Source organism: Notolabrus celidotus, chromosome 22 (assembly GCF_009762535.1).
Source record: "Notolabrus celidotus isolate fNotCel1 chromosome 22, fNotCel1.pri, whole genome shotgun sequence".
Taxonomy (NCBI): domain Eukaryota; kingdom Metazoa; phylum Chordata; class Actinopteri; order Labriformes; family Labridae; genus Notolabrus; species Notolabrus celidotus.
The window spans coordinates 4249426-4264315 of NC_048293.1; the positions used below are offsets into that span (position 1 = coordinate 4249426).

Genomic DNA, 14890 nt, shown 5'->3' on the forward strand with positions numbered 1-14890 from the left:
ATCTTATAGCAATTCTCTTATCTTATAAATGCAGAATTTTCCTTCATAAAAATGTACAAATTAATAGATAGCCACTACGAAACATTACTTACAAAGCTAAAAGTCTAAGCAAGCTAGCTGGTGACATTGCCGTGGCAAGAATTGGCAAAAGCTAAGTTATCTTACTTTGCCCCCTAACTTTAACTTGAAGTATGACAACTATGTAACATCTTGGTATGTCCGTTTTTTCCTGTTGAATAAGGTATGGCTGAAATTGAGTCTAAATAAATAAAAATAACCAAACTTTACATGCTAGCAGCCTAGCTTAGCATAGTAGCAGCTATACTACACAGTCTGCTAGTGTATTTTAAGGCTTGATTCTTTCATGTTGTCCAATATACATATGAAATTGTGGAAATAGGACTTTATGTTGGTTTATGGTTATTTAATTTCTGTCAAAATGAAGTAGTTATTAAGTCGCTTCAATAATTTTATGCTTGTACAAAGGCAACTACCCTATTATGATATAATTGAAGACATGACAAACTAAACTGGATAAAGGTCACAGAAATGTTAGATGATAAATTTTAGAGAGGCTAAAATTTCACAACCTTGCCAAGTGGGGACATTTAATTTTGCCTGGTTGTAAGAGTTTTGCCTTAAAGAGCTTGGAGCAGGAAATGGGAGGTGAATACTGCCCCCATTCATACATTTTGCTTCAGCTTTGTTATTTTTGTTAACTGAAACCGCATTATTTCCTAACTTCTTTCCCCCTTGTTGCAAACTTTTAACACTAACTGATTTTCCTGTTGTGTGCCCACACTTTTAAACCTTAGTAGTAACCCTGTTTTGTCTTACACGGCTTCCGGACGGGATCAATAATTTAAGAGTTTGAAAAGATGTCCGCCCTCACACATATATCCAGTGACAAAAGGTGAAGAGACACCTGCGCCAATACACTAGCTGTCTTTGTATGTTTGCCTTAGAAAGAGACAGGTGTTGATGGGTGTGTCCCGGCCTGACAATATATTTCATCAGGAGTATCATAAATAATGACATCAGTGTTGTGTACTCTGAAATGACTGGAGGCAAATTAAGGTCAGGTGGTTTGATCATGTTGTTTGGCTGCTATAATCATTTATGAGCAGGTGATAAGATGAGGATTTGCTATCAGTTATTACATTGATACAGTGTACTCACACCTTCACCCATATGACTTCCAGTAGATGAGGGTTTTTTACACTTTATATCCGTTTAGCGAATCCGTATTAGGAGTTTCATTTAAGTAATTATGACAAAATATAGCCAATCTGAGGGTAAAGAATTAGCCCATGGTTGCTTAAAGTTAGATTCCAACAATGGAACTGCCCATGCTGAATTTGAAAGAAACACAAGGTACTGGTACTCTAATGAACAGATAAATGCTTACTGAAGAAGCCCGCCCCACTGGCCCCTGATGTCCTGCACAACCCTCCCCGTGTTTCGTCCAATAAGGCCCACGACCCCCCAGGATCAAAAGTTCGCTCCCAGAACCATCGCCTGCAAATTGTAACCTGTACCCACACTGCAAAAGATGAATGAAGAGAAAAACAGAAAAGCAGAGCGAGAAGTCTGCAGAGAGGTGTTAGAAAGAGGACAAGGAAGGCAGAGACAGGGTCAGAAGCCTGTTTTGGCTAAAGCTCACTCTCACCAAGTTAGGCAACACTCTCCGACCTCTTTTTCCTCCCCCCTTTTCATGAGGGAAGAGAGGACAGAGAAGGCAGAGCCACAGTGAGAAGCCTGTTTGGGCAAGAGCTCACCCCTGCCGGGTTAGGCTGTACACTCTACTTCAGCCCACTTCCCCTGTTTAATGAAGGAAGAGAGAAGAGAGGACAGAGAGAGAAAGAGAGCCAGAGAGAGTCCAGGCCCCCAACTGGGATTATTTCTCCTTATCTAAATCAACTGTCTTGTTTTAAACACTCCTTCTGACTTCTCTTCCACCACTTTTTGCAAACTGTCCATGCACTCCCAGTTCTTGTAATGACAGGTAATTGTGCTATGGACCCTTTACATCCCTCTACTGGAACACAACACATGGGCAAAATATAACAAGGTAAAATGATTCAACTTAAGATATATGATAATGTAACACAGGATGTGGATGTGAAACTGACCTGTAATATCGACTCTGTATACTGTGTCCATTCCCTCTAAGTGGTCTTCACAGGAAAATGCCCCAATCAAAAAGACATGATGGTCGCTCTGTGATTTAAAGAGCAATGTGATAATGTAATCCGAGTGCCTTCCAAGCAGATATTATTTCAACTGGACATTAATGGGGGGATACAAAAATACCTTACAGACGGCGTTTTCTACAGAGGCTTGTAAAGGCAGGAGGGATGTCTGCTCAGAACCATTACGCCGACAATCAGCATCGACCTCGACCTACAGATGAGTACAGATGAGTGGACTGAAGCAGAAAATAACAGCCTAGGCCATCAATCTACGGTAAGTAGGAGGTGTACCAGCAGATTCTATAAATATTATTCTGCAGAGCACAAACAATCTCAGGAAGAGAGGAGGACAAACACAATGACCCCTAAGACCCCCTTTAAGAAAACACTTGAGTACTTCACGACTAAGTTGTAGTTGTAGACAAAGCCTTGGCTGTAATCTTGAAGACATTTACAGCAGTCTGATTGCAGACTATGGATTCTTTGTTAACAGTCTGGTGGAGTTTCGGGGTTAAAAAATAGTCTTGACTCGCCATGGAGCTGGCAGAGTCAGACAGTCTGAGGGGTCACAAAATGAGGGGCTCACCAGAAAGCAGAGTTTGGATGCATTATGGAAAAAAATGGTGTGTTTCTTACCGCCGAACTTAAAGCACTGCTGATATTTTCTCACCTGGCAGAGCCCCGTGAAGAGCGCTGCGTCATGTTCCCTCATACGAAGGGCAATAGAGGGCACTGCACCATGTCATCCCTGCTGCGTCACCTGTTTTTTCCACTGGAAGGGCATCCTACAGGGTGATCCAAACCCTTTTTATCAACTGTAAGAGGTCTAGTAGGCACTGCATTGAGTTTTTTTTTCTTTGACTAGACAAGCACAGTCATGCACTGCATCACATTTTCACCTGTGCATTTTCTATAGCCTCAGGGCATCCTGAAGTGCACTGCACCTTTTTTTCTGCTTGATAGGCACCCTCAGTGTACTGCATCACTTCTTCTCCACTGCAATGGCACCCTAGAGGGCACTGCATCATTTTTCTTGCATTGAGAGGGCATCCAACTTGGCACTGCATTGTGTTACTATAATAGAAAGGAACCCCCTTAAGGACTGCATCACATATTGTCCTCTCAGAGGGCACTGCATCATGCTATCCTCACTAAAGAGTCACTCATGAGGACACTGCATCACATATTGTCCTCTCAGAGGGCACTGCATCATGCTATCCTCTCTAAAGAGTCACTCATGAGGGCACTGCATCACATATTGTCCTCTCAGAGGGCACTGCATCATGCTATCCTCACTAAAGAGTCACTCATGAGGGCACTGCATCACATATTGTCCTCTCAGAGGGCACTGCATCATGCTATCCTCACTTAAGAGTCACTCATGAGGGCACTGCATCACATATTGTCCTCTCAGAGGGCACTGCATCATGCTATCCTCACTAAAGAGTCACTCATGAGGGCACTGCATCACATATTGTCCTCTCAGAGGGCAATGCATCATGCTATCCTCACTAAAGAGTCACTCATGAGGGCACTGCATCATATATTGTCCTCTCAGAGGGCACTGCATCATGCTATCCTCACTAAAGAGTCATTAATGAGGGCACTGCATCACATATTGTCCTCTCAGAGGGCACTGCATCATGCTATCCTCTCTAAAGAGTCACTCATGAGGGCACTGCATCACATATTGTCCTCTCAGAGGGCACTACATCATGCTATCCTCACTAAAGAGTCACTCATGAGGGCACTGCATCACATATTGTCCTCTCAGAGGGCACTGCATCACGCTATCCTCACTAAAGAGTCACTCATGAGGGCACTGCATCACATATTGTCCTCTCAGAGGGCACTGCATCATGCTATCCTCACTAAAGAGTAACTCATGAGGGCACTGCATCACATATTGTCCTCTCAGAGGGCACTGCATCAAGCTATCCTCTCTAAAGAGTCACTCATGAGGGCACTGCATCACATATTGTCCTCTCACAGGGCACTGCATCATGCTATCCTCACTAAAGAGTCACTCATGAGGGCACTGCATCACATATTGTCCTCTCAGAGGGCACTGCATCATGCTATCCTCACTAAAGAGTCACTCATGAGGGCACTGCATCACATATTGTCCTCTCAGAGGGCACTGCATCATGCTATCCTCACTTAAGAGTCACTCATGAGGGCACTGCATCACATATTGTCCTCTCAGAGGGCACTGCATCATGCTATCCTCACTTAAGAGTCGCTCATTAGGGCACTGCATCACATATTGTCCTCTCAGAGGGCACTGCATCATGCTATCCTCACTAAAGAGTCACTCATGAGGGCACTGCATCACATATTGTCCTCTCACAGGGCACTGCATCATGCTATCCTCTCTAAAGAGTCACTCATGAGGGCACTGCATCACATATTGTCCTCTCACAGGGCACTGCATCATGCTATCCTCACTAAAGAGTCACTCATGAGGGCACTGCATCACATTTTTCACTGAAAGGAAACCCAGGAGGGAACCTTTGATACATTTATCCACTCGAATGGCATCCAGGTAGGCAATGCATCCTGTTATTTTACTGGAAGATCACTTCTTACGGCTCTCGATCAGATTTTGCCCCCTTGACGAGTATCCTAGAGGGCTCTCAGTTCGTTTTCCTCTCTGTTAGGACACCCAAGTGGACTCTTCCAGATTATTTTCTCCAACGCAAGGCCTCCCAAGTGGGTACTGTGTCACGTTTTTTCCTCTCACTACTGAGCCAAAGAGGCACCCGAGTTGGCACTGCATTATGTTTTTCCACTGAAAGGACACACTCCAAGGACTGCCTCATGCAGGAAGTACCACTCTTGGGCACTGCAATACATTTTCTCACTGAAAGGGCATCCAAGTGGACACTGCATTTGGTTTTGTCCACAGGAAGGGCACTCTTGGCATATTTTCTCCAATGGAAGGGCATCCAAGTAGTCACTGCATTGTGTCCTACACACTGGAAGGGGACACTGGAGGGCTCTTGATCCAGCTATGTCCACTTAAGAGGCCTCTAGAGGGCATTTTCACTTTTTCTCCATAGTGGGTCCCCGAAGTGAGCACTGCATCCTGTTTTTCATGTTTATTTCTTTTAATGGAGGGGCACCCAAAGGAGTCTGCATGACTTTTTCTTATCTAGAAGGTGTGTTGCCAGGTCTCAAACCAATAAAGCACCTTTGGGATGCAGCAGAGTGGTATACTGGCATAAAAGATAAGGATTTGAAAAACCTGCTATCATGTCAAAGTCCTCTAGATTAACAAGAATAAAAAGATAATCAATAAGATAATAAACAGGAAGTAGTTCCGGAAACCTTGTGAATGAAGTCTACAACAATTTCTAGAAGCTCTGAAATAAAAGGGGGTCCAAACTCGTTGGTAGTTATAAATAAAAATGACAGGTAAGTGTGCAATGTAGTATTAAAGGGACATTTCGCCCTTTATTGAGACTTAGTAAAGGGCACTTTCATCTTTAAGCTAAATTAACATTTCCCTATTTTTTTTAGTATAAGGACATTTTTGTGAATGGGGATAAGCAGGGGTATTCAACCAAAATGTAAAGAGGGTCAGATAGAGAAAATTCTAATAATTATGTGTAACTATTTAGTGTGATATTGCATGAAATCAATACCTGACTGTAAAATCAAATGAATTCAGTACGATTAAAAAACGATTTGATGAGATTGAAACATATCTCCCTTTGTTTTCTCGACCAGTATCGCCATCTTTCTTTTTCTGTCTAACTTGCCTTTTAACTCTCTCATCTGTCGGCACTTTATGGTCACAATGTTTACCACCTGGAATGCACAGACTTGATTGGCTGGGTAGTATCATGTAAGATAGCTTAATTCACATGCAATTGGTCTGTACTTTCTTCTTTCCCTAAATCATTACTGTAAAGCAGGGATTTTCAAGCACTGTGCCGTGGTACACTAGTGTGCCGTGACAGATCGTCAGGTGTTCTGTGGGACATTATCCAATTTCACTTAATTAGTCCAAAAAAATATTATTCATATACAACAAATCATTTGCCATGTAGCCTGTCTGTGCCTGCAGTGTAGTGACTGGCAGAGTAATTCAATACTCGGCGTACTGACCTGTGCTACCCACCCACTGGGTGGCAATAAAGAACACTTATTACCTTGTTAATTTTAGACAACAGAATTAATGATGCGCACGAGAGGTGGATGTGACAAGATGTAGGCGTACAACAGCGATGGATAAATATTCAAAAATTAAAAATGAAAATTCCAAACTGGGCCCTGGATAAAATTCTAACCCGGATGAAGAGCGTAATATGGGAGGTGGAAAGGCAACTTTTATGAGAAAAACTACAACGTTGTCTGAGAGAGCTCTCAAAGCTAGCTACTTAGTAGCTGAACTCGTGGCTGAGACATTAATACTACATGCAAAAGCTATTGTAAATGAGATGCTTCGCACTGTTGCAGTTAAAGAAGTAGCCAAAGTCCCTCTCAGATAAATAGATTCATATATTGAGACTAAATGTATCATTTTGTAAAACTTTTGGTTGGTGGTGTGACTCAGGATTTTTTTAATGGAAGAAATGTGCCTTGGCTCAAAAAAGGTTGAAAAACACTGGTGTAAAGACTATAAAAGCTGCCCTGGTAAAAATAGAAGCGCCCAATCAGGCTTTGAATCATAATCTTCTGTTTTGGCTGTAGTTAAGGGTCCAGATGGGACAGCTTCTTGGTCTGGACTTGGACCGTGGTCTACCAGTCGGTGACCTATGGTGTAGAGGAAGGTTTTGTCTCAGATCTGTTATACAGGGTTCCCACTCTTTTCCAGAGATCATTTTCCAGGACATTTCCAGGACATTTTCATTGATGATCAAGCTGGTATGACAGTCTAAATTTAGTTCCTAATTTAGTTCCTAAATAGTCTAATATGTTCCTCTCAGTGGAAGTGTACATTGAAAGACATGTAGTCTATGGCTATCAATGAAATCATCAAGGACCAGCAAAGGAATCAGGAAGCTGCCTTACTGAAATAATTAAATAATAATAATGATCAGAGGATCAGTGCATTAATGACCTAAATAGAACTGAATGACAAAAATGGCCACAAATGGTTCTCAACTCAACTCAACTCAAAATATACCTGCTTAATCCTGATATTCATCCTGCTAAGTGGTCGATATAAAACAAAACAAATGTCACGTTTTTTTATTTGAGTTACCGTAAACTCTGAAAAAATCACACTGGTGTAAAGACGCACTCTGTATTTGAAGATCTCTAAGAGATTTTTAAAAATGTAAACTGTCTTCCTGCATGGTGATGTCTATTATGATCAACGATGTCTACAACGTGGAGTTTCTGTGCAGCTGTGTCGCTGTGCTGTGGTCAGCATGGTGGCCATGCGGCCACAGCACATGTGAGGATATAGGATACAGTTGATGAGGGGGAGGCTGTGTATCTTGGCTACGTCTGTTCCTTCAGAGAGAGCCTTCTTGAAGACCGGGCAAATACTCACAGGAGAAATCAGATCAGCCCATCCAAGCTGAGGCATCTGATTTTTCTCAATGCCAAACTGAGGACATTAATAATGTTTGCTCCAGTTTGGTTCTGTATGCATGAGTTTGGTTCTGGTTCTGTTTGCTTGAGTTGGTTCTGGTTCTGTTTGCTTGAGTTTGGTTCTGGTTCTGTTAGATTGAGTTTGGTTCTGGTTCTGGTTCTGTTTGTTTGAGTTCGGTTCTGGTTCGGTTCTGTTCTGGTTTGGTTCTGGTACGGTTCTGGTTCTGTTCTATTCTGGTTCGGTTCTGGATTGGTTCTGGTACGGTTTGGGTCTGGTTCAGTTCTGGTACGGTTCTGGTCCGGTTCTGGTTCGGATCTGGTTCGGTTCTGGTTTGGATCTATTCTGGTTCTGGTTCTGATCGGTTCTGGCTTGGTTCTGGTTCAGTTCTGGTACGGTTCTGGTTCGGTTCTATTCTGGTTCTGATCAGTTCTGGTTTGGTTCTGGTTCAGTTCTGGTACGGTTCTGGTACGGTTCTGGTTCGGGTCTGGTTCGGTTTGCTTGAGTCTGGTTCTGGTTCTGTTTGAGTTCGGTTCTGTTGCGGTTCTGGTTTGGTTCTATTCTGGTTCTGATCGGTTCTGGTTTGGTTCTGGTTCAGTTCTGGTACGGTTCTGGTTCAGTTCTAGTTCGGGTCTGGTTCGGTTTGCTTGAGTTTGGTTCTGGTTCTGTTTGAGTTTAGTTCTGGTTCGGTTCTGGTTCGGTTCTATTCTGGTTCTGGTTCGGTTCTAGTTAAGTTCTGGTACGCTTCTAGTTCCATTCTGGTTCGGTTCTGGTTGGGTTTGCTTGAGATTGGTTCTGGTTCTGTTTGCTTAAGTTTAGTTCTGGTTCTAACCCTAACCCTAACCCTAACCCCAATCCTAATCCTAACCCTAACCCTAATCCCAACCCTAACCCTAATCCTAACCCCAATCCTAACCCTAACCCCAATCCTAACCCTAACCCCAATCCTAACCCTAATCCGAACCCTAATCACAACCCTAAACCTAACCCTAACCCTAATCATAACCCTAACCCCAATCCTAATCCTAACCCTAATCCCAACCCTAACCCCAATCCTAACCCTAACCCCAATCCTAACCCTAACCCCAATCCTAACCCTAACCCCAATCCCAACCCTAACCCTAACCCCAATCTTAACCCTAACCCCAATCCTAACCCTAACCCCAATCCTAACCCTAACCCTAATCCTAACCCCAATCCTAACCCTAATCATAACCCTAACCCTAACACTAACCCTACTCCTAACCCTAATCACAACTCTAACCCTAATCACAGCCTTAACCCTAATCCTAAACCCTAATCACAACCCTAACCCTAATCCTAACCCTAATCACAACCCTTATCATAACCTAACCCTAGGATCAGGGTGAGAATGGTTTTGTAACAGAATAAATGCACACAATTGGGCAATTATAAGGCTTCTCATAAAAACACTGTACGTAAAAGGGTTTTCAACACAAACCATTAGTTTTTTCAAAGTTAAGGTAAAATATATGGCTTCAAAAGATCCTAAATTAAGAGCCGTTCGGGAGTCGAAAGAGCCGACTCTTCTTTGGGAGCCGAGTTAAAAGAGCCGGCTCTCTGAAAAGAGCTGAACTTCCCATCACTAAAGCACATGCTTACTACCATTTGCACTCTTAGTGTCCCTTGGAACTATTTGTATTGTAAAATGTATCAATGTAAATACTTCAGACATGTACCATAGTGATAAACTGATAACACTTCAATTTGAATCAAGTAAATACCACTTATATACTTTAAAACAGAAGGTCATTTCATTCCTTGTGGACTCAACATGACAACATTTATACTTTTCAAGTAATTGATCTTAAACACTTTCAGAAAATTAACAGTAGCAAGACTCACATATCCCTTCAAGCCACCAAATGGTATCATAACAATGGTGTATATGCTGTTTTGTAATGACACAGCACAATTTTATAATTTTATTAGAAATGTATTCAAATTATTCCCCACGCTATGGTTCGCAGACCCCCAGGGGTCCCAGGACCCCACTTTGAGAACAACTGAGCTAGAGTACGGTAATTGAGCTCTCAGCCTGCAGAGAAAGTTGTGAGGCACAGACCCCCAAGCTCTCTGCCCGACTCCACTGGTCACACTATAACTTAAATATAAGACTCTTTGAATCAAAAGAGCACTCTACAAGGTTCATGTACCATAAAACATAAACAATATACCCCCCTTTTCTGTGAATGCATGATTATGAAGTGAAGGAGAAAAGATGTGAAAAAAGTTGTGCAGTGTCTCTGTCTTTTCCAGCACAGCGTGCACTCAACTTTCAATGAATGGGGATGTGTTTTGTTAATCGGGTCAGGTCGCACGCAGCCATGTTGGATTTTCCAGGACTATACGTGATTTTCCAGGACATTTGACTTTTTCTCCCATTTTCCCGGTTTTCCAGGACGCGTGGGAACCCTGGTTATAGCTTTCACCAAAGTCAAGAATAAACTGCTGAGTCTGTCATTAAAGTGGATGGAGCGACAGTATGGTCATCAGATGTGTTAGAATTCCAACAATGTCTTATTTGAACCAATGACACCATCAGAACTGATGTTTTTGTTTTCAGTGATGCAAATAAAAAAAACACTGACAAATAGTTGTGAAAGCAGAACATGTTCCTGCTTTAAGTTGTTTTTTTAACCTTTGCTTACAAAACATGAATATTTTTGTGCATTTAAAACTTCTAATGATCAGTTTTATGGAACAAAACATGGGGAGCAAATTTGGAATGAAAAGCAACACTTTGTTTTGCATATACTCGGATTTGCATACCTGTGTGAGATTTGACACCTCTGTGCACAAACACCAAAAGAAGAGGGAAAATCAATTATCTTTTTTAATTACATTATCTAAGCGAAGATGCACTGCTTGTGAAAAAGGTAGAAAAAACAGCAAGTCTTTCTCAATAAGTTAAACCTCTCTGGGCCAAGAGAAGGCCTCCGCACGAAACAGAAGATTTCCCGTAAAGCATTCAAATTCATTGAAACAAAAGACAAGGAGTTAACTTGTGTAGCTGAAATCAAAGTGCGTCTCCTTGTTGAATTTAACTTGTTAAAAAAAAAAAAGAACATAGAAGATGCAAGTGGCTTATTTTACAGTCCTTCCACCCTCTTCCACAGGGCTCTGCAAGCATTTTCATGAAACTTCACAAGTTCCATCGTTTGATTGACAAACAATAAGCTGAGTTATAGTTGGTAAAAAAAAAATTATAATAACAATAACAATAATTACAATGACAGTTATAACGAGAAATGTAAGTAATAAACACAGTCCTGTACAGTCAGGCTCATCTTCTGATTGACCACAGCCAAACTGATCCATTATCGATTGGTCTTCAGCAGAGTGACAGACCCGTACTGACTGAAGAAAGGTGGCCATGCTGTCGTCTCCATTCAGATACAACTCCCATCAGCTGCCCTTGCCATTGGTTCATTGGAAAACGCCTTTCCATTAAATGTCCCCCACTGCTGCGGACAAGCACACAGAGAACACAGATTATGAAGCTGTTTGATTTTAAGTTGAGGCCTGAACTATGACACAAGATCAACACTGGGTATCTTTTGGTTATCTGGCCTCTGACAGAGCAGATCAAACACAACGCCTACATCAAACTGATCAACAACCTCATAAATCAACCCCAGGTTTCTACAGGTGTGCTCACATGAAAGGGAAGGAAATATTAGCGTTCAAACAATCATAAAAAGTTTGCCGTCAGCATGTAGCCTGGTGTTGCTAGACCAGTTCTCCTTGATGAATGAGCCTGGGTACATTCAATTCAATAGAATACATTACCTTTTCTTTTTCCATTGGGTGATTGTACTGGCCTACAACCAATCAGAGCAATGTGTTTGACCTAGCACCAAGCAGAAGCACAATGGAGCTAGTTCATAAACCACAACCTGCACAGCAAACACATCTTTCTTTGTTGTTTGTTCTTGTTTGAATGAAAAATTCATCCTCCAGTTTGTTTAAAACTGCTGCAGTTCTACAGACTTCACAGCTGCCATCTTGGTTGTTTACAAATAGGATGAGGCAGCTTTCCTGTGTTGTCATCTTAACCCTCCTGTTATGTTGCGGGTCAAATTGACCCTTTTTAAAGTTCAAAAACTGAAGAAAAAAAAAAGTTAAAAGTAATTTTTCGCAGTGAAACTTCTTCTGCTGGGCTTAATAGGTGTTATCAACATATAAAATGAAAATGGTTGATTTCACATATTTGCAAACCCCCCCTGCATGTTTACATTTCATCTGTTCTTGGGTCAATTTGACCCAGCACTCAAAGTGGAGGCTAAAAGAGTCAGAAGTGTCAAAAACTAATTGTTTCTTTGCAACTGTGTGACATATTTAACCCCAATCACTCACACTCACACACACACACACACACACACACACACACACACACACACACACACTCACACAAAAGAAGACCATTGAAATAAATAAAGATTTAAACAGTTAGTAATGGAGTTAATAATGAGATTAAACACATGTTTATTGGGATTTTTTGAGGTTCTGACACTTATACATAATTATATATGCCCCGGGTCAAACTGACCCAAGAACATTATTGCTGTTCCTTAGAAACAAACATAACAGGAGGGTTTAAGAAATCGCCCTATTCCTGAATAAAGGGCTCTGATTGGTCCAGTATTTCTGAGATCAGTTGGTAATAGTTCAGAATGAATGTGGTTCAGCTAAAATGAATGTGAGCTGAGTTTCATATTTTACAGACTCGAAGCAAACTTTGATGTCAGAAAAATATGAGGAGGTTAAACTCATAACCCAGACCACAATCAACACAGCTGCAGCTACAGAGAGAACCGGCTATGAATAGAAAGGTGTGGATGCTTCAATGAAGGCTTTTAATGTCACTCCCCAACAGTAATGCATGATAGATCTGTCTATATATCTCTTGTTTGTTGCCTTAAATTAATTTGTTGCACAATTCTTGTTTTCTTGTGGCAAGTGAACGCAACATTCAGCTGCAGCTCTGACGCTAACAAATGGAGTCATGGGAAAACTGATAAAAATGAATATGAAAAATGAACTAAAAGTGAAAAGAATGTTTAATTTTCATCTTTTATGTCCAACACTAACTAGTCCCGGCTAATTTTACAGCCTCTGTAGTAAGATGATGTCATTAAAGCATAATATCTTCTGTTGATATGTTTAGCATGTAAAATCAGACGGGGAACACAAAGGTCTTGTTGGTCTCTCTCCCCCCTGTCCTCTCCAGTCAGCTCACAGACCTCTGTGATCAAGGCACCTCATTGGTCAGTAGCTGTGACCCCCTATGGTGACCTCTCCCAGAGTATATTTGTTGCCTGATTGTCAATGAAACCCAGTGTTTAGTAAACCTTTCTGCACAGTCCCAGTCTCGGTCTGTGTTTAAAAGCCACTCATCTGTTCTCAGACATTCACAACAACAACAACAAAGATGACCCTCACAGCAGCGTGCCTCACCTCGCTGTGGTTTGTGTTCGAGGTCGTCCCCACAGAGCGCTCAGTCCAGTTCATGTACCTCGTCCTGCAGGGAGACCGAGGGCCGCGCCGCCTCGCTCACCCGTTTGGCCATGATGTCCCACTGTGGAGTCAGGCCTTTGGATTTAGAGCCTGCAGAGGAGGGAGAGGAGAAACAATGCTGCTCAAACACTCATCAGTTCAGTGATGCTGCTGAGGACAGTGAAGGAGAATGTCTTCTGCCCCCTGGTGGTTACACAAAGTACTAAATTCTATGAAGACATGAATGAACATTTACTTTCTGACTTATTATTTGCTTACTCACTCTTAAAACTTTATCCCATTCAGAAAAATACATCTACAAAATCTCCCCATTATTTGACCATGGCATAACTGATGACAGATTTCCATATTCCACATCTCTTTACATGTTTAAAGCACTCAAGCTAATCACATTACACTCCTACTCTTTTTTGTATCTAAATCAAAATCACAGTAAAAAGTTAACAAGGAAGGAACAAAAAACCACAATCCCCTAGGAGCAGGGGCACTGCTAGAGATTTCAGGCCCCATGAAGAAATATTTGGCCCCCACCACCATGAATGTTCTGACATTTTTGGGACCCCTGTTATTACTGGCCTCTTCGAAAGTTGAATAATTGTCCTCCCCTATGTTGCCCCTTACCTTGTTTTGCACAGACAGCAAGAGCAGTCTTTAAAAGCCTAATGTCAGTTAACATTGAGACATTGGCTAATTAGCTTTGTGAGTATTAGTACTCATCGTTATATTGCTGTCAATATGATGCTGACATATTTTTGACACAGGGTATTCAGTCACAAATCTTATCTACACCGTGTTCCAAATTATTATGCAAGTTGCATTTTTGTGAATATTTAAAAAATTATGCTAACAGTCGTTTTCAAATTTGTCAAGAAGTGAGAAAGTGAATATATTTCTTCAGCTGTGTGGTTAAAATGATGCTTTTCAAAGTACGTTGGCTTTATTTTTAAATAAATGAGGAATCTGCAGAAATGAGCGTATACAAAGTATACAAATGTAAAGAAATCTGTTGTTTTTGTTGAAGTTTGAATACAGTTGTAGTAAATATTATTATTTTCAATCAATAGAACATTAAAAATGGTGTTATATACTCTTATCACCAACTTGCATAATCATTTGGCACACTCATTTCTGCAGATTCTGCATTTATTTAAAAATAAAGCCGAAAAGCATAATTTTAACCTCACAGCTGCAGAAATATATTCACTATCTGACTTCCTAACAAATTTGAAAACGACTGTTAAAACAGTTTTTAAAATATTCACAAAAATGCAACTTGCATAATAATTTGGAACACGGTGTAATATAATTCAGCACAAGTTCAGACCAATCAGGTCTTAAACATCTGAGTCCTGATGTGGAGAATAAAGACAGCTTCATGAAAAGACATTTTAAAAATGGGGCATCGTCATAGACTATAAATAAAAATGGACAGCGTTGCTCTGTCTCTTCCCGTTGTACAGTTCTGAAGCCAAAAAATCCCTCTCCGGGGCGCAGCCATTGTGCAGCCAGAGCCTGTGAAGCCACTGTAATAAGCTCCGCCCTACAGTGTAGCGTCATAAGACACAGTGTGCCCTTTGAAGTTTCTCTCTACAGCGGTTGTGAATCAAAAGAA

General features: G+C 41.3%; 1 protein-coding gene across 2 annotated transcripts in view; it reads right to left on the reverse strand.

The window, feature by feature from the left end:
• Nucleotides 1-10355: 10355 nt before the first annotated feature.
• Nucleotides 10356-14890, reverse strand: part of mta1 (metastasis associated 1) — a 74019-nt gene continuing 69484 nt past the window's right edge. Inside the window, exons 17-18 of one of the 2 annotated variants that reach the window (XM_034675266.1) lie at nucleotides 13219-13368; nucleotides 10356-11222 (exon numbers count right to left, since the gene is read on the reverse strand). In XM_034675266.1, coding sequence (XP_034531157.1) covers nucleotides 13259-13368 — 110 coding nt within the window. In that variant the 3' untranslated portion in view covers nucleotides 10356-11222; nucleotides 13219-13258. Of the gene's footprint in view, nucleotides 11226-13218; nucleotides 13369-14890 lie in introns of both variants that reach the window. The other variant, XM_034675265.1, reaches the window with a different exon arrangement.